We start from the raw sequence: 20,158 nt of genomic DNA on the forward strand, positions 1-20,158 counted from the left end.
TCATTTTTGGTGCACTGGAAGGGGTATGGCCCGGAGGAGCGGTCGTGGGTGCGCAGGTGTAATCTTCATGCCCCCAGACTGATACGCTCTTTCTTCTCGCAGTTCCCCGATAAACCCGGTGGTAGGGGTTCTTTGACCCCTCGTCAGAGGGGGGGTACTGTTAGGGTCTCCTGCCCTGTGCTGCCACGTCGTCATGGCAACCGGGAGACAAGTGCTAGTGGAGTAACCTGAGCGCAGCTGATACTCCGGTTCGGGTCTTTTGCTGTGCAGTGGTTATAGGCTCTGTGCACGGCAGGGGATCCGGTGCTGGTTTTTGTGCTCACAGTCTGTGAGGTCTGAGTGGGGCGTGGACAGCACCTGCTTTAAAAGGCCTCTTTTCAGGGTAAGCAGATGCTGCTGAATCTTTGTTGGTTAGTCAGTTCATGAACGTTAGCTAGTACTGTGTAGCTTTGTATTTGTTTGTTGCTTACTGCAAATAGGCCTGGGGATTTGGTATTACACTCTGCCAATCCAGACCTAGCAGTAAGACTGGAGTCAGTCGTTTAGCTTGCTGGGGTTCTGTTACTACTCTGTGAACTTAGCAAGTTTGCGGCTGTATTCTAAGACTTGCCTGTCTAATCCTGTCTCACTGTGCTAGGTGTCAGGGTTCAGTTTAGTGGCAGTAAGCTGAACCTGTGCACTGCAAGTGAGAATTAGGATTGTGGAGACTCTCCTTGTGTCTATCATTCCATCTCTGACCAAGGAGTTTACTGCCACACCCTTTGGTAACCCTTTAGGTTTTTGCTGTTGCCCTTAGCAACAGCATTTCGGGTTCTCTACGTATTAAAACACAACATCTTGCTTTTCCCATCTGAGCAGTTCTAATACAACGGAGATACCCAGTTCCTTAGCCTCTGGGCTTCTCTGTTCACTTTGTGTGTATTTTGTTACCCTATCACCTTCTGTGTACGTTATGTCATATTCCCCAGTCTGTCTGTGAGTCCATTTGTGTTGCATAACAGTTCAAACACCAGTACATTCCTGCAGGCACTGGAGTGCATAACAGTTCTGACACCAGTACTTTCCTGCAGGCACTGGTGTGCATAACAGACTGAGGATTATATACTACTCTAAGCCTATGCCTTAAATTCCTGATTGACATAAAAACACATCTATGGAAAAAAAATTTAGTCACTAACAACCAATCACAAAAAATGGGGCTCTTAAATAGCCTCAAACTTAGTCAGTCCTTAGTTAATCTTAGTATTGCTAGTCCAGTGCCGTTTTATTGTTTTTAATAATTTCTACATTGTACATGTGACTGTGTGTGCCAATAGCTGCTGTGTGGTCTCTGTTCTGTGTATCTCACACATATTGCTATCCCTATGTTCTGTACCCTCAAGGGGGCTAACTGCATCAGGGTTCTCATATGATATAGTGTCTCACAGGATATACTACTTTGGTATTTTTCTGTGTGTTTCAGTCACCATATACCTCTTAAATTCTCTGTTTGTGCTCTGCTTTGCAGTCGCACTATACAGGGGTTTTTTTTGTCAGGTACTTTGTCTGCTTTCATTGTACTTTTACGCCCTAAGGTTACGATTACAAATAATGTCTGCTAAACAGGGTGGTAGTTCCATGGTTGATCCTGCACAATGCAGTGCTGACACCACGGATTGCTCAGAGGACAACATTGCAGCTGAGGGTCCAGGTACCAGGGGTTCTATACCCCTCAGTCAGTCTGCAGAACCAGGGGCACACCAAGACCCACCTTGGGCTGCCTTTTCTAATTTACTCACTACGCTAGTAACTAGACTTGCACCTCCTGTGGGACTTCCTCTGCCATTAAAGCCACATATTGTCCCTGCAGTTAATCCGCCATGGGCAGATAATCTGTCCACACAGTTACAGCAATTAAATCAGTCTTTTGCTAAACAAAAACCTAACCCTTGCCCGCCTAGGACCAAGGGGTCCTTTAAGTGGGCCATTAGCTCCTCACAATCCAGACATGTTTCGGATACTTCATCTGATGAAGATAGTTCATATACTGACCCCTCAGACACTGATGCAGATGCTTCTGATGGGGAATCAATTACACAAGTGGATGTTCCTTTCCTCTTGGAGGCTATTAGACTGATTCTTCAAATTTGATGATGCAGAACCTCCAGATATCTCTAAGAAACCTGATAAGTTCAAGCGTCAGAAGGTTACTAAATTAGTTTTTCCCCATTCTGACCATTTGGTTGACATACGTCAGGAATCCTGTGAGTATCCAGGGAAGAATTCTCCCTGTCTAAGAATATGCTAGCTCGTTATCCCCTTGCTGCAGAGTTAAGTAATAATTGGAAAACGCAGCCGCCGGTGGACTCACAGGTCGCGCATCTGGTGGTGTCATCTGCTCTGCCCGTCACTACCATCACCTCTCTGAAGGAACCGACAGATAAGCGTGTGGAGGGTTGCTTGAAGTATATTTACACTCTTGCAGGAGCTGTGCATAGGCCCATTATTGCGGCTTCTTGGGCTGCAAAATCTATTAAAGCCTGGGTTCAGGAAGTTGAAGCGGAACTACCATCTGATTTTCCTGATAATGGCAGAGTGTCTTCATATATTATTACAGCCTCTCATTATATTCAGGAGGCGGCATCTGATGCTGGTGTCCTTGCTGCCAAAGCATCTACTACGTCCATTCTGGCTCACAGGATTCTCTGGTTGCAGTCCTGGTCTGTAGATCTTGGAGGTGATCCCCTTCAAGGGAAACATCCTTTTTGGGGAAAATCTCAACAATATTGTTGCTGACTTAGCATCCGCTAAGACTGCCTGTCTGCCTAGTACTAATCCTTCGGCTCCACAGGCTAAAGGTACTTCCTTTTGCTACTTTTGACCTCCAAGTAAAACAATGGGTCAGGCGTACCCGAAACAGGCTCGCACTTCCAAATCTACTAAGCCCATACCTAAACGTTCCTGTGCTGCACGTCAGCCTGCTTCCAAAGCAGACAAGCCTGCTGTTCTGGCCTTGGAGCCCATGGACTATATGGTATCCCTGGATATACAGGATGCTTACCTGCATATCCCTTTTGCCATGTCGCATCAGCAGTACCTGCGGTTTGCTATTGGAAACCTACATTTTCAATTTCAGGCCTTATTTTTTGCTGTGACCATGGCTCCCAGAATCTTCACCAAGGTCATGGCGGTCATGACGGCTATGCTCCGCCGTCAGGGTGTCAGGATCCTGCCGTATCTGGATGACTTACTGATCCTGGTGAACTCTCCATCATCTGGAACTGGCGGCCCAATTCCTGCAAGCCCACATGTGGCTCATCAACTGGAAGAAATCCTCACTGGTCCCTGCTTAGAGCATGGTGCACCTGGGGGCATTATTGGACACCCACAACCAACGGTTGTTCTTGTCTCCAGAGAAAGTTCTGAAACTTCAGGACAAGATAAGAAGCTTCCTATCTTACCTATGTGTGTCGATACACTCGGTGATGGAAGTACTAGGCCTCATAGTGTCGACTTTCAACATGGTGGAGTACGCTCAATTTCATTCCCGCCCTCTGCTGAGGTTAATCATTTCCAAATGGGACAGCCTGCCTCACCGGATCAGGACTCACATGATCTCCTTGGACTCCAGAGGTTCGCCTGTCACTGACCTGGTAGCTACAGGACCAGCAATTGAGCAGGGGTCGTCCCTTCTAGATCTACAACTAGGTCCTTCTAACGACGGATGCCAGTCTGCGGGATTGGGGCGCAGTGTTCGAGCAACACTCACTTCAGGGTCGATGGACCAGGGAGGAGTCTCTCCTTCTGATAAACATTCTAGAGTTGTGGGCGGTGTTCAATGCTTTGAAACTGGCCCTGCCTCTGGCCTGTTCAAGTACAGTTGGACAACGCCACCACGGTGGTGTACATAAATCATCATGGTGGCACTTGAAGCCGCATGGCAATGATGGAAGTGTCAAGGATTCTTCTATGGGTGGAACGCCATCTGCCAGCCATATCGGCAGTGTTCATCCCGGGGGTCCTCAACTGGGAAACAAACTTTCTCAGTCGTTAGGACGTACACGCCTGAGAGAGTGGAGCCTTCATCCAGAAGTATTTCAACTCCTAGTGGACAAGTGGGTCCTACCAGATGTAGACCTGATGGCGTCTTAACACAATCACAAGGTTCTGGTCTTTGGAGTAAGAGATCCTAAAGAAGCGTTAGTGGATGACCTGGCAATTCCATTGAACTTTTGGCTGCCATATGTGTTCTTTCCAGTGTTACTCCTTACCCAGGGTAATAAGGAAGTTCAAGCAGGAAGAAGGATTACTACTTCTAATCACTCCAGCATGGCCCAGACGACATTGGTTCTCAGACCTGCAGGTTATCTCAATAGAGCGTCCTCTTCTACTTCCACAAAACCCAGACCCTCATGTTCAGGGTCCTTGTGCCTACCAGGATCTGACCCGACTGGCTTTAATGATGTGGCTCTTGAAGCTTCAGATCTGAGGACCAAGGGATTTTCTGAGGCGGTCATTCAAACTATGTTGAAAGCGTCTCTGCCTGACGATCATACTTTCACTCAGGGTGTTTTAAGGATTCAACCTCCCTATGTTCCTCCTGTGGCTCCTTGGGATTTGTTGTTTGTTCTGTATGCCATACAAGAGTCTCCGTTTGAACCTCTTGAGTCTGTGGACCTTAAGTGGCTTACTGTTAAGGTCTTGTTTTTGCTGGCTATTGACTCTGCTAGACGAGTTTCAGACTTGGGTGCCTTGTCCTGTTGGTCACTTTTTCTGATTCTTTACCGTTACCGGGCGGTTCTTAGAACTCGCCCTTGTTATCTGCCTAAGGTGGTGTCATCTTTCCACCTTAACCAAGAGATTGTGGTTCCAACCTTTACCTCTCCTGGTTTATCCTCCAAAGAGCAGTCTTTGGATGTGGTACGTGCTCTCCGTATTTATGTGAAGAAAACAGCTTTGCTTAGGAGATCTGATTCTCTCTTTGTTCTTTTTGATTTTCACAAACGTGGCTGGACTGCTAATAATCAGACCTTGGCCAGATGGATTAGAATGGTGATTGCACATGCTTATGTACAGGCTGGACTTCCAGCTCCTGCTACCATCAAACCCCATTCTACTCGGTCTGTTGGACCTTCTTGGGTGGCCCGCCGTGGTGCGACCCTTGAACAATTGTGCAAGGTGTCTACATGGTCCTCAGTGAACATGTTCATAAGGTTTTATGCCTTCGATACTTCCGCCTCCCAGGATGCCTCCATTGGACTCCGGGATCTTGTACCCGCTACAGTGCGTCTGCTCCCATGAGGAACTGCTTTAGGACATCCCAGATGTAATTCCCTGTGGAATCACAGTGTACCCCGCTGCAGAAAAGGATATTTATGGTAAGAACTTACCTTTGTTACATCTCTTTCTGCAAGGTACAATGGATTCCTCAGGGCGCCCACCCTGACGCACTTAGCTTCTTTGGGTTTGTATGGCATTAGCCTGTCGTGAGAATGTAAGTATATGTGGCTACTAACTGTTGTCATCTCTTTTACCTGCTACTGCATTGGACTTGTTAACAAAACTGAGCTCCAGTGCCTGAAGGCGTGGATATAGCGTAGGCGGCGCTATGCATCCTGAGAACAGTCAAAGCTTTTAGTCTGTTAGTGCCTCGGATCAAGATCAAACTATACGCCCCGATGTAATTCCCTGTGGAATCCAGTGTACCTCGCATTAAGAGATTTAACAAAGGTAAATTCTTACCATAAATCTCCTTTTTTACAGTATATATATAATTTATGTTTTGTATTAAACTGGAAAAAATAAAATCCTTTAAGATAAGCAGGTTAAATAAATGGTTTAAATTGATTAATCATAACACATAATAAATGCTGCCATCTAATGGCGGTAAAGTATCTATCTACAGTATCTATCTATCTATCTATCTATCTATCTATCTATCTATCTATCTATCTATCTATCTATCTATCTATCTATCTATCTACCGGTCTGTCTGTCTGTCTGTCTGTCTGTCTGTCTGTCTATCTTATATACTGTATTTGTACTGAAATTGCTATTTTTTACTACCAGAACACTAAGAAGTACACCACAATATGTAAATTATTGTATTTATTATTAATACAGAATTGGCTATTGACTATACTGAGCTGTACAAACTGAATTGTTAAGCCACAAGTTACTCTCCAGTTTAAAATGTCGTTTTTGGTATCTGCAATACAGTGAGGCAAGGGGGTAAATTTACTAATTATCCTATTTTACAAGCCTCAGCTTGTCTATGTGATTAAACATGAACCTTAAAATTGCAATGATAATAAAAAACAAAGGGGGTCATTCCGAGTTGATCTCTCGCTAGCAGTTTTTAGCAGCCATGCAAATGCTATGCCGCCGCCCACTGGGAGTGTATTTTAGCTTAGCAGAAGTGCGAACGGTTATATTGCAGAGCGCCTGCAAAAAAAAATTGTGTTGTTTCAGAGTAGCTCAAAACCTACTCAGCGCTTGCGATCATTTCAGACTATTCATTCCGGATTTGACGTCACACACCCGCCCAGCGTTCACCCAGCCATGCCTGCGTTTTCCCTGGCATGCCTGCATTTTCCCTGGCACACCTGCGTTTTTCCAAACACTTCCTGAAAACGGTCAGTTGCCACCGAGAAACGCCCACTTCATGTCAATCACTCTGCGGCAAGCAGTGCAACTGAAATGCATCGCTAGACCCTGTGCAAAACTGCATAGTTCATTGTGCCTGTACGTCGTGCGTGTGCATTGCACCACATACGCTTGCGCAGAACTGCCATTTTTTAGCCTGATCGCTGTGCTGCGAACAAATGCAGCTAGCGATCAACTCGGAATGACCACCAAAACACACTATGCTTTGCCTTTAGTATCATTGTAATCTTAAAATTTGTGATTAAACACACCAAGAAGTAGATCATAAAAGTTGCTGCTTTGTAAATTTGCCCAAAAATAACACGTCCAAGATTATAGCAGTGATATTCCATCTGCACATATCTCAATGTCAATCAACAGCCTACCCAGTGACTAATTGAATTCATTATTGCAATCCTGCCCCCCTCCCCAGGAAATGGAAGTCCATCCTGAAGTACCTATGAGAAGAATTATGCAGCTAAACAAACCAGAATGGCCTTACATTGTGATCGGAGCAATAGCTTCTGGAATAAATGGGGTGATATTTTCCATATTTGGTGCCATTTTTGGAATGTTTATTGGTGTAAGTGTCACTGCTTGTAGAATAATTTTAAATACCTAATGTCTCATATATACTTAAAAAGATGAGAGGTCTGTAATTTCCATCATAGGTACACTGCAACAGTGAGAAACAGAATCTGAAAAAAAATCTAGGAAATCACATTGTATGATTTTTAAACAATTTATTTGTATATTCTTGCGGAAAATAAATATTTGGACAATCAAAAAGTTTAACTTAATACTTTGTAATATAACCTCGGTTGGCAATTACAGAGGTCAAACGTTTCCTGTAGTTCTTGACCAGGTTTGCACACACTGTAGCAGGTATTTTGGCCCACTCTTCCATGCAGATCTTCTCTAGATCTGTCATGTTTTTAGGCTGTCGCCAGGCAACATGGACTTTCAACTCCCTCCACAGATTTTCTATTGGGTTGAGGTCTGGAGACTGGCTAGGCCACTCCAGGACCTTGAAATGCATTTTACGGAGCCACTCCTTAGTTGCCCGGCGATCTCTTTGGGGTCATTGTCATTCTGGAAGACCCAGCCACGTTCCATCTTCAATGCTCTTACTGAGGGAAGGAGGTTTTTGATCAAAATCTCGCGATACATGGCCCCATTCATCCTCTCCTTTATACGGATCAGTCGTCCTGTCCCCTTTGCAGAAAAGCAGCCTCAAAGCATGATGTTTCCACCCCCATGCTTCACAGTGGGTGTGGTGTTCTTGGGATGCCATTCATCACGCTTCTCCCTCCAAACACGGCGAGCGGACTTTATACCAAAAAGTTTGATTTTGCTCTCATCTGACCGCATTACATTCTCCCAATCCTCCTCTGGATCATCCAGATGGTCACTGGCAAACTTTAAATGGGCCAGGACATGTGCTGGCTTAAGCAGGGGAATATTTTGGGCACTGCAGGATTTCAATCCATGACGACATAGTGTGTTACTAATGGTAACCTTTGTGACTGTGGTCCCAGCTCTCTTGAGGTCATTGACCAGGTCCCCCCGTGTAGTTCTGGACTGATTCCTCACCGCTCTCAAGATCATTGATTCCCCACGAGGTGAGATATTGCATGGAGCCCCAGGTTGAGAGAGATTGTCAGTGATCTGGTATTTCTATCATTTTTAATAATTGTGCCAACACTTGATCTCTTCTCACCAAGCTGCTTGCCTATTGTCGAGTAGCTCATCCCAGCCTTATGCAGCTCTACAATTTTGTCCCTAGTGTCCTTAGACAGCAGTTTGGTCTTGGCCATGGTGGAGAGGTAGCAGACTGACAGTTTGAGGGTGTGGACAGGTGTCTTTTATATAGATAACCAGTTCAAACAGGTGCCATTAATAAAGGTAACAAGTGAAGGATAGAGGAGCTTCTTAAAGAAGAAATAACAGGTCTGTGAGAGCCAGAAATCTTGCTGCTTGGTAGTTGTCCAAATATTTATTTTCCACAAGAATATAATAGTACAGTAAATTGTTTAAAAATCATACAATGTTTTTTCCTGTTTTTTTTTCAGATTCTGTCTCTCACAGTTGAAGTGTACCTATGATGGAAATTACAGATCTCTCTCATCTTTTTAAGTGGGTCAACTTGCACAATCGGTGGCTGTCCAAATACTTTTTTGCCCTACTGCATATATATATATGGAAGTTGGTATTGTCAGCACTCCCCGAATGAAAAAGCAACTGCCCTGGTGCCCTCCTTTGTAGAGATACAGAGAAAGCAATGTCCTTATAGAGAGGGGTACATCCACTCCCAATAATAAAGGAACAGGTGGCACTCCAAGGGTCTTGTGAAAAACAAACTTATATTCAAAACAATAAGTCAAGTAAGTGGAAGGCGAGGCGCTGAAATGGTGGCCATAATATGCCACTTACTTGACTTATTGTTTTGAATATAAGTTTGTTTTTCACAAGACCCTTGGAGTGCCGCCTGCTCCTTTATTATTGGGAGTGGATGTACCCCTCTCTATAAGGACATTGCTTTCTCTCTCTCTCTCTCTTATATATATATATATATATATATATACAAACACATATTTTTTTCTATATATATATATATATATATATGGAGTAAAAAAGTTCTCATGGGAGCCAATCAGCCTTTAAATTAACAATATTTAAAAGTTTTTATTCATACACAAATAAAAGGTATTTGTAACCTAAAAATTCGTCATTGGTACAATTATCTAAAAATTCAATAAAACAATTTCACAATCTTATACATAGACATTTTTAGTTGATATGAGGAATTTACAGTCAGGTGATCACAATCGGAACTTGAAAAGGACGTGTATCCAACCAGATGCTTGTGGTGGTGGCTTTATTAACCCAATAATGCAAAACCCAATGCGTTTCGTCCGTTAGGACTTCATCAGGGGTTTACAATCTAGATAGTTACAGAGGGAAATAAGTAAATCACATAATCTTCAAGACTAACTTGTTGAATAATAAACTCTTTTTTTCTCATAACGGGTACTCTAATACAATCAAATAGGGATGGACATACATACCCGTTTTTGTGAAAAAATGATTTACCACTGGTTAGGACAGGTTTAAATTCTTAATGTTATATCCAATCACATGTTCTTTTCAGATGATATGGTGTCTGAAACATTACCGTTATAATAATCAATATACATTATATCTATATATATATTCCAAGAGGGAGGGAGAAAAGAGTCAGAAAATAATGGACTTTATAACAGAGATCAATCTCATCAATCATTTATGACCTCAACTTTAATTTATAGCATGTAGAGTGAATCAATCATCATTACCATTGCTTCTATTCAATTAGAAGGAATAATACATAAAGGGGAACTTAAAAGGAAGAGGCAACTAGATGTCTTTGGGAATCCTACAGTCGTTAAGTTGAAGTCAGATGTTGTAATTTTCCCTAGAAAGATGTTGTAATTTTCCCTAGAAAAATCACTTAAATATGGTCTCTTATATTTAAGTGATTAAGTTGTATTTATTGTATATATAGACCTTTAAAATCTCTTTTAAATGATGTTGGTTGTTTTATCTCCTTCATACAAGTGGCATATAAGATAGCCACAAAAGAATGTATAGTATACATATATTATATTGGAGCTATACTAGAAAAACAGTTTTACCCTTATTCTTTCTAGGGAAAATTAGAACATCTGACTTCAACTTAATTGTAAAAATTTTTGTTTTGATGAAGCCTATTTAGGTATGTATGGCTAAATTGTATTATATTTATACAAGTTTATGGTAAAGTAATTAGTTTTTATTTCATCAATTTATGGACCCGATTTTTGGTGCCACGACTGTAGGATTCCCAAAGACATCTAGTTGCCTCTTCCTTTTAAGTTCCCCTTTATGTATTATTCCTTCTAATTGAATAGAAGCAATGGTAATGATGATTGATTCACTCTACATGCTATAAATTAAAGTTGAGGTCATAAATGATTAATGAGATTGATCTCTGTTATAAAGTCCATTATTTTATGACTCTTTTCTCCCTCTCTCTTGGAATATATATATAGATATAATGTATATTGATTATTATAACGGTAATGTTTCAGACACCATATCATCTGAAAAGAACATGTGATTGGATATAACATTAAGAATTTAAACCTGTCCTAACCAGTGGTAAATAATTTTTTCACAAAAACGGGTATGTATGTCCATCCCTATTTGATTGTATTAGAGTACCCGTTATGAGAAAAAAAGAGTTTATTATTCAACAAGTTAGTCTTGAAGATTATGTGATTTACTTATTTCCCTCTGTAACTATCTAGATTGTAAACCCCTGATGAAGTCCTAACGGACGAAACGCGTTGGGTTTCGCATTATTGGGTTAATAAAGCCACCACCACAAGCATCTGGTTGGATACACGTCCTTTTCAAGTTCCGACTGTGATCACCTGACTGTAAATTCCTCATATCAACTAAAAATGTCTATGTATAAGATTGTGAAATTGTTTTATTGAATTTTTAGATAATTGTACCAATGATGAATTTTTAGGTTACAAATACCTTTTATTTGTGTATGAATAAAAACTTTTAAATATTGTTAATTTAAAGGCTGATTGGCTCCCATGAGAACTTTTTTACTCCATATCTATCTTTGATACCTTATCTGACAGAGGGTATTTCTTATTGGTTTGAGACTAGTGGTATAGCGCAAAAAAGGGTTACCTCTTGTTTTGTGATATATATATATATATATATATATATATAGTAAATGTTGATTTACTTACAGGACTAAAAGCAACACTTTAAAAATACATTCAATACACTTTAAAATGGAGCCGCTGCGCCCACTGTAATCAATCCTTAGCCTACGTACCTTTTACACAGTTAGTGTAACAAAGCCCCGTACCGTGTACGCACTTTGCGTACAAACGCCGCGATGGTCGTACAAAGTACATGCGGTGTGTACACACACAAAGACACGCCATGAGCACTATGCAGCTACGCATGTGACTAGATTACACTAATCTAACACTAGCCGAGAAAGAGAGACACAACACCAATTTGTATTTCAAAGACTATGTTAGGATCTGACCCACCAACGGTTCTTTATTAGCGGGGGGCTTACAATAATAACAATACAATACAATAAGAAAATGGCTACAGTCAATGGTACATACGTTTGGTTTCGCCTGCGCTTCCCGGTCCGGTCCTCAGTCATCAAGGTAGATGACCTTCGGAGATTGAGAGAGTGACCTGGCCTGCAACACAATGGAAACTGTAATCTCTTTGTCATTTGGACACAGGGATGGGCATTTACAGTACAGGAGAGGTCCTAGGTCAGTTTAAATAGGTGGGCAACGTCTGTTTCAGGTGCAGTTGCAGATGTTATCCTCTGGGTTCCCACCGCATATAAAGTGTTCAGTAAATACAGTTAATATTAATATTCTGCTCCTGCGCATAACTACGTGCGATCTTCTGCAAACTAACACCGGAATATTGCTCTTAAAATACCCTACAGCTGGATACCAAACACCACCTTATAACCTAGTTCTGTCCCCTCCTATCCTGTAAAGGTGAATCCCTTTGTTCTTATACCATTTAAACAAGTGTAACTCACTGGTGTGGTGCAGGGAGACTATGTGTATATTGTGCACTATTTGGATTAAATATGTAACTTTGAGGTCAGCAGTGAGGTTAATTTCGGTCAACCGCTGACCTCAAAGTTTCCACCATTGGTTACAATGGAGCGCATAGGCGCTACATTGTAACACTGCCGTGTGCCGCCTGTCATACAGTACAGGAGCACACAGCCAATCAGGAGGGTGCCACAACGTGGCGCTCCCTGATTGGCTGATGAAACCTTCTTGGACTTAAGTCAGAGGGGGTTCCAGGCATTCGGGGAAAGGGGTCCCATGTGAAAACATGGGGCCCCTTTCAGTTTGTGGTCGGGTATCCGTTTTTTTATTTTAACAAGTACGTGGATTACAAATGGATTAACAGCAGAGGAGCCTTCTACCATGGATTTTGTGAGTATAATTTTTTCAACAGGTACACCATGGATTCTACATGGAGAAGAGGACCGACCCTCGTGTGAACATAAGGTAAGTATGTGTATATGGTGGTGTGCATGTATGTATTAAAGTTATACTTTCAAGGTGTGTGTGTTATGTCTTTATTGGGGTATTTTTTTAGTAGTAGTACTACAAGTACCAGCGGGCCCGTTTTTCCGCTGCATGCTGGTACTTGTGGTTATCCAAGTACCAGCTTGCGGGGAGGCTTGCTGGGCCTTGTAGTACTGCTACTAAAAACAATATCAATCTCTTTTACCAAAGGCTATCAGCCCCCCATCCGCAGCCCTTGGATGGGGGGACAGCCTCGGGCTTCACCCCTGGCCCATGGGTGGCTGGGGGGGACCCCTTGATTGAAGGGGTCCCCACTCCCCCAGGGTACCCCGGCCAGGGGTGACTAGTTGGGTATTTAATGCCACGGCTGCAGGGCACTGTATAAAAGTGACCCCCGGCTGTGGCATTATCTGTCCAGCTAGTGGAGCCCGGTGCTGGTTTCAAAAATACGGGGGACCCCTACGCTTTTTGTCCCCCATATTTTTGGAACCACAGAGCCCGGTGCTGGTTGTTTAAATATGGGGGAACCCATGTAATTTTTTCCCCCATATTTTTTAACCAGGACCGGCTCAAAGAGCCCGAGGCTGGTTAGGCTTAGGAGGGGGGACCCCACGCAATTTTTTTTCACATTTAAAACTATTTTAATAACTTAAAAAAGGTGCACAATGAACCCCAGCACGGATCTCACAGATCCGGCCGTGATTCATTGTGTTAAAGTCGGCAGTGTTTTGCAATTTACTCACGTAAAACACTGCAAAAAAAAAAACTAATGATATCGACATCGGAAAACACGAAAATGCAGAATACGACAGCTTAGTAAATTAGTCGTAAAAAATTCAAAAAGTTGCAGTTTTACACTTTCGATGTCATTCGTGATTAATCTCCCACCAAATCGGGAGAATTACGAATCTTAGTAAATATACTAGAGGTGAGCGGGTTCGGTTCCTCTGAATCCGAACCCGCCCGAACTTCATGTTTTTTTACATGGGTCCGAGCGACTCGGATCTTCCCGCCTTGCTCGGTTAACCCGAGCGCGCCCGAACGTCATCATCACGCTGTCGGATTCTCGCGAGGCTCGGATTCTATCGCGAGACTCGGATTCTATATAAGGAGCCGCGCGTTGCCGCCATTTTCACACGTGCATTGAGATTGATAGGGAGAGGACGTGGCTGGCGTCCTCTCCGTTTAGAAATAGATAGAGAGTGAGAGTGAGACACTTCATTTACTGGAGCTTAGGAGGAGTACTCAGAGAGTGCAGAATTTTGCTGATAGTAGTTAGTTATACTAGTGACTGACCAGTGACCACCAGTGCAGTTTTATTATTATTTAATATAATCCGTTCTCTGCCTGAAAAAAAACGATACACAGTGACACAGTCACATACCATATCTGTGCTCAGCCCAGTGTGCTGCATCATCTATGTATAATATCTGACTGTGCTCACACAGCTTAATTGTGGGGGAGACTGGGGAGCAGTTATAGGTTATAGCAGGAGCCAGGAGTACATATTAAACAGTGCACACTTTTGCTGCCAGAGTGCCACTGCCAGTGTGACTGACCAGTGACCACACTGACCACCAGTATATTGTGATTGTCTGCCTGAAAAAGTTAAACACTCGTCGTGTGACTTGTGTGGTGTTTTTTTATTCTATAAAAAACTCATTCTGCTGACAGACAGTGTCCAGCAGGTCCGTCATTATATAATATATACCTGTCCGGCTGCAGTAGTGATATATATATATTTTTTATATCATTATCATCCAGTCTATACTAGCAGCAGACACAGTACAGTAGTTCACGGCTGTAGCTACCTCTGTGTCGGCACTCGGCAGTCCATCCATAATTGTATACCACCTACCCGTGGTTTTTTTTTTCTTTCTTCTTTATACATACTACATCTCATTATCATCCAGTCTATATTAGCAGCAGACACAGTACAGTACGGTAGTCCACGGCTGTAGCTACCTCTGTGTCGGCACTCGGCAGTCCATCCATAATTGTATACCACCTACCCGTGGTTTTTTTTTCTTTCTTCTTTATACATACTACATCTCATTATCATCCAGTCTATATTAGCAGCAGACACAGTACGGTAGTCCACGGCTGTAGCTACCTCTGTGTCGGCACTCGGCAGTCCATCCATAATTGTATACCACCTACCCGTGGTTTTTTTTTTCTTTCTTCTTTATACATACTACATCTCATTATCATCCAGTCTATATTAGCAGCGGACACAGTACGGTAGTCCACGGCTGTAGCTACCTCTGTGTCGGCACTCGGCAGTCCATCCATAATTGTATACCACCTACCCGTGGTTTTTTTTTTCTTTCTTCTTTATACATACTACATCTCATTATCATCCAGTCTATATTAGCAGCAGACACAGTACGGTAGTCCACGGCTGTAGCTACCTCTGTGTCGGCACTCGGCAGTCCATCCATAATTGTATACCACCTACCCGTGGTTTTCTTTTTCTTTCTTCTTTATACATACTACATCTCATTATCATCCAGTCTATATTAGCAGCAGACACAGTACAGTACGGTAGTCCACGGCTGTAGCTACCTCTGTGTCGGCACTCGGCAGTCCATCCATAATTGTATACCACCTACCCGTGGTTTTTTTTTTCTTTCTTCTTTATACATACTACATTTCATTATCATCCAGTCTATATTAGCAGCAGACACAGTACGGTAGTCCACGGCTGTAGCTACCTCTGTGTCGGCACTCGGCAGTCCATCCATAATTGTATACCACCTACCCGTGGTTTTTTTTTTTCTTCTTTATACATACTACATATCATTATCATCCAGTCTATAATAGCAGCAGACACAGTACAGTACGGTAGTCCACGGCTGTAGCTACCTCTGTGTCGGCACTCGGCAGTCCATCCATAATTGTATACCACCTACCCGTGGTTTTTTTTTTCTTTCTTCTTTATACATACTACATCTCATTATCATCCAGTCTATATTAGCAGCAGACACAGTACGGTACGGTAGTCCACGGCTGTAGCTACCTCTGTGTCGGCACTCGGCAGTCCATCCATAATTGTATACTAGTATCCATCCATCTCCATTGTTTACCTGAGGTGCCTTTTAGTTGTGCCTATTAAAATATGGAGAACAAAAATGTTGAGGTTCCAAAATTAGGGAAAGATCAAGATCCACTTCCACCTCGTTCTGAAGCTGCTGCCACTAGTCATGGCCGAGACGATGAAATGCCAGCAACGTCGTCTGCCAAGGCCGATGCCCAATGTCATAGTACAGAGCATGTCAAATCCAAAACACCAAATATCAGTAAAAGAAGGACTCCAAAACCTAAAATAAAATTGTCGGAGGAGAAGCGTAAACTTGCCAATATGCCATTTACCACACGGAGTGGCAAGGAACGGCTGAGGCCCTGGCCTATGTTCATGGCTAGTGGTTCAGCTTCACATGAGGATGGAAGCACTCAGTCTCTCGCTAGAAAAATGAAAAGACTCAAGCTGGCAAAAGCAGTAGCACCGCAAAGAACTGTGCGTTCTTCGAAATCCCAAATGCACAAGGAGAGTCCGACTCCAATTGTGTCGGTTGCGATGCCTGACCTTCCCAACACTGGACGTGAAGAGCATGCGCCTTCCACCATTTGCACGCCCCCTGCAAGTGCTGGAAGGAGCACCCGCAGTCCAGTTCCTGATAGTCAGATTGAAGATGTCAGTGTTGAAGTACACCAGGATGAGGAGGATATGGGTGTTGCTGGCGCTGGGGAGGAAATTGACCAGGAGGATTCTGATGGTGAGGTGGTTTGTTTAAGTCAGGCACCCGGGGAGACACCTGTTGTCCGTGGGAGGAATATGGCCACTGACATGCCTGGTGAAAATACCAAAAAAATCAGCTCTTCGGTGTGGAAGTATTTCAACAGAAATGCGGACAACAGGTGTCAAGCCGTGTGTTGCCTTTGTCAAGCTGTAATAAGTAGGGGTAAGGACGTTAACCACCTCGGAACATCCTCCCTTATACGTCACCTGCAGCGCATTCATAATAAGTCAGTGACAAGTTCAAAAACTTTGGGCGACAGCGGAAGCAGTCCACTGACCAGTAAATCCCTTCCTCTTGTAACCAAGCTCACGCAAACCACCCCACCAACTCCCTCAGTGTCAATTTCCTCCTTCCCCAGGAATGCCAATAGTCCTGCAGGCCATGTCACTGGCAATTCTGACGAGTCCTCTCCTGCCTGGGATTCCTCCGATGCATCCTTGAGTGTAATGCCTACTGCTGCTGGCGCTGCTGTTGTTGCTGCTGGGAGTCGATGGTCATCCCAGAGGGGAAGTCGTAAGCCCACTTGTACTACTTCCAGTAAGCAATTGACTGTCCAACAGTCCTTTGCGAGGAAGATGAAATATCACAGCAGTCATCCTGCTGCAAAGCGGATAACTGAGGCCTTGACAACTATGTTGGTGTTAGGTGTGCGTCCGGTATCCGCCGTTAGTTCACAGGGAACTAGACAATTTTTTGAGGTAGTGTGCCCCCGTTACCAAATACCATCTAGGTTCCACTTCTCTAGGCAGGCGATACCGAGAATGTACACGGACGTCAGAAAAAGACTCACCAGTGTCCTAAAAAATGCAGTTGTACCCAATGTCCACTTAACCACGGACATGTGGACAAGTGGAGCAGGGCAGGGTCAGGACTATATGACTGTGACAGCCCACTGGGTAGATGTATGGACTCCCGCCGCAAGAACAGCAGCGGCGGCACCAGTAGCAGCATCTCGCAAACGCCAACTCTTTCCTAGGCAGGCTACGCTTTGTATCACCGCTTTCCAGAATACGCACACAGCTGAAAACCTCTTACGGCAACTGAGGAAGATCATCGCGGAATGGCTTACCCCAATTGGACTCTCCTGTGGATTTGTGGCATCGGACAACGCCAGCAATATTGTGTGTGCATTAAATATGGGCAAATTCCAGCACGTCCCATGTTTTGCACATACCTTGAATTTGGTGGTGCAGAATTTTTTAAAAAACGACAGGGGCGTGCAAGAGATGCTGTCGGTGGCCAGAAGAATTGCGGGACACTTTCGGCGTACAGGCACCACGTACAGAAGACTGGAGCACCACCAAAAACTACTGAACCTGCCCTGCCATCATCTGAAGCAAGAAGTGGTAACGAGGTGGAATTCAACCCTCTATATGCTTCAGAGGTTGGAGGAGCAGCAAAAGGCCATTCAAGCCTATACAATTGAGCACGATATAGGAGGTGGAATGCACCTGTCTCAAGCGCAGTGGAGAATGATTTCAACGTTGTGCAAGGTTCTGATGCCCTTTGAACTTGCCACACGTGAAGTCAGTTCAGACACTGCCAGCCTGAGTCAGGTCATTCCCCTCATCAGGCTTTTGCAGAAGAAGCTGGAGACATTGAAGGAGGAGCTAACACGGAGCGATTCCGCTAGGCATGTGGGACTTGTGGATGGAGCCCTTAATTCGCTTAACAAGGATTCACGGGTGGTCAATCTGTTGAAATCAGAGCACTACATTTTGGCCACCGTGTTCGATCCTAGATTTAAAGCCTACCTTGGATCTCTCTTTCCGGCAGACACAAGTCTGCTGGGGTTCAAAGACCTGCTGGTGAGAAAATTGTCAAGTCAAGCGGAACGCGACCTGTCAACATCTCCTCCTTCACATTCTCCCGCAACTGGGGGTGCGAGGAAAAGGCTCAGAATTCCGAGCCCACCCGCTGGCGGTGATGCAGGGCAGTCTGGAGCGACTGCTGATGCTGACATCTGGTCCGGACTGAAGGACCTGACAACGATTACAGACATGTCGTCTACTGTCACTGCATATGATTCTCTCAACATTGAAAGAATGGTGGAGGATTATATGAGTGACCGCATCCAAGTAGGCACGTCACACAGTCCGTACTTATACTGGCAGGAAAAAGAGGCAATTTGGAGGCCCTTGCACAAACTGGCTTTATTCTACCTAAGTTGCCCTCCCACAAGTGTGTACTCCGAAAGAGTGTTTAGTGCCGCCGCTCACCTTGTCAGCAATCGGCGTACGAGGTTACATCCAGAAAATGTGGAGAAGATGATGTTCATTAAAATGAATTATAATCAATTCCTCCGCGGAGACATTGACCAGCAGCAATTGCCTCCACAAAGTACACAGGGAGCTGAGATGGTGGATTCCAGTGGGGACGAATTGATAATCTGTGAGGAGGGGGATGTACACGGTGATATATCGGAGGATGATGATGAGGTGGACATCTTGCCTCTGTAGAGCCAGTTTGTGCAAGGAGAGATTAATTGCTTCTTTTTTGGTGGGGGTCCAAACCAACCCGTCATATCAGTCACAGTCGTGTGGCAGACCCTGTCACTGAAATGATGGGTTGGTTAAAGTGTGCATGTCCTGTTTATACAACATAAGGGTGGGTGGGAGGGCCCAAGGACAATTCCATCTTGCACCTCTTTTTTCTTTAATTTTTCTTTGCGTCATGTGCTGTTTGGGGAGTGTTTTTTGGAAGGGCCATCCTGCGTGACACTGCAGTGCCACTCCTAGATGGGCCAGGTGTTTGTGTCGGCCACTAGGGTCGCTTATCTTACTCACACAGCTACCTCATTGCGCCTCTTTTTTTCTTTGCGTTATGTGCTGTTTGGGGAGGGTTTTTTGGAAGGGCCATCCTGCGTGACACTGCAGTGCCACTCCTAGATGGGCCCGGTGTTTGTGTCGGCCACTAGGGTCGCTTATCTTACTCACACAGCTACCTCATTGCGCCTCTTTTTTTCTTTGCGTCATGTGCTGTTTGGGGAGGGTTTTTTGGAAGGGCCATCCTGCGTGACACTGCAGTGACACTCCTAGATGGGCCCGGTGTTTGTGTCGGCCACTAGGGTCGCTTATCTTACTCACACAGCTACCTCATAGCGCCTCTTTTTTTCTTTGCGTCATGTGCTGTTTGGGGAGGGTTTTTTGGAAGGGCCATCCTGCGTGACACTGCAGTGCCACTCCTAGATGGGCCCGGTGTTTGTGTCGGCCACTAGGGTCGCTTATCTTACTCACACAGCTACCTCATTGCGCCTCTTTTTTTCTTTGCGTCATGTGCTGTTTGGGGAGGGTTTTTTGAAAGGGCCATCCTGCGTGACACTGCAGTGCCACTCCTAGATGGGCCCGGTGTTTGTGTCGGCCACTAGGGTCGCTTATCTTACTCACACAGCTACCTCATTGCGCCTCTTTTTTTCTTTGTGTCATGTGCTGTTTGGGGAGGGTTTTTTGGAAGGGCCATCCTGCGTGACACTGCAGTGACACTCCTAGATGGGCCCGGTGTTTGTGCCGGCCACTAGGGTCGCTTATCTTACTCACACAGCTACCTCATTGCGCCTCTTTTTTTCTTTGCGTCATGTGCTGTTTGGGGAGGGTTTTTTGGAAGGGC

General features: G+C 44.2%; 1 protein-coding gene across 1 annotated transcript in view; it reads left to right on the top strand.

Moving 5' to 3' along the window:
- Nucleotides 1-20,158, top strand: part of LOC134929573 (ATP-dependent translocase ABCB1-like) — a 723,752-nt gene that overhangs the window by 362,512 nt on the left and 341,082 nt on the right. Inside the window, exon 13 of the mRNA XM_063925164.1 lies at nt 7,058-7,207. Coding sequence (XP_063781234.1) covers nt 7,058-7,207 — 150 coding nt within the window. The remainder of the gene's footprint in view (nt 1-7,057; nt 7,208-20,158) is intronic.

Source organism: Pseudophryne corroboree, chromosome 5, assembly GCF_028390025.1.
Source record: "Pseudophryne corroboree isolate aPseCor3 chromosome 5, aPseCor3.hap2, whole genome shotgun sequence".
NCBI classification, from domain to species: Eukaryota; Metazoa; Chordata; class Amphibia; order Anura; family Myobatrachidae; genus Pseudophryne; species Pseudophryne corroboree.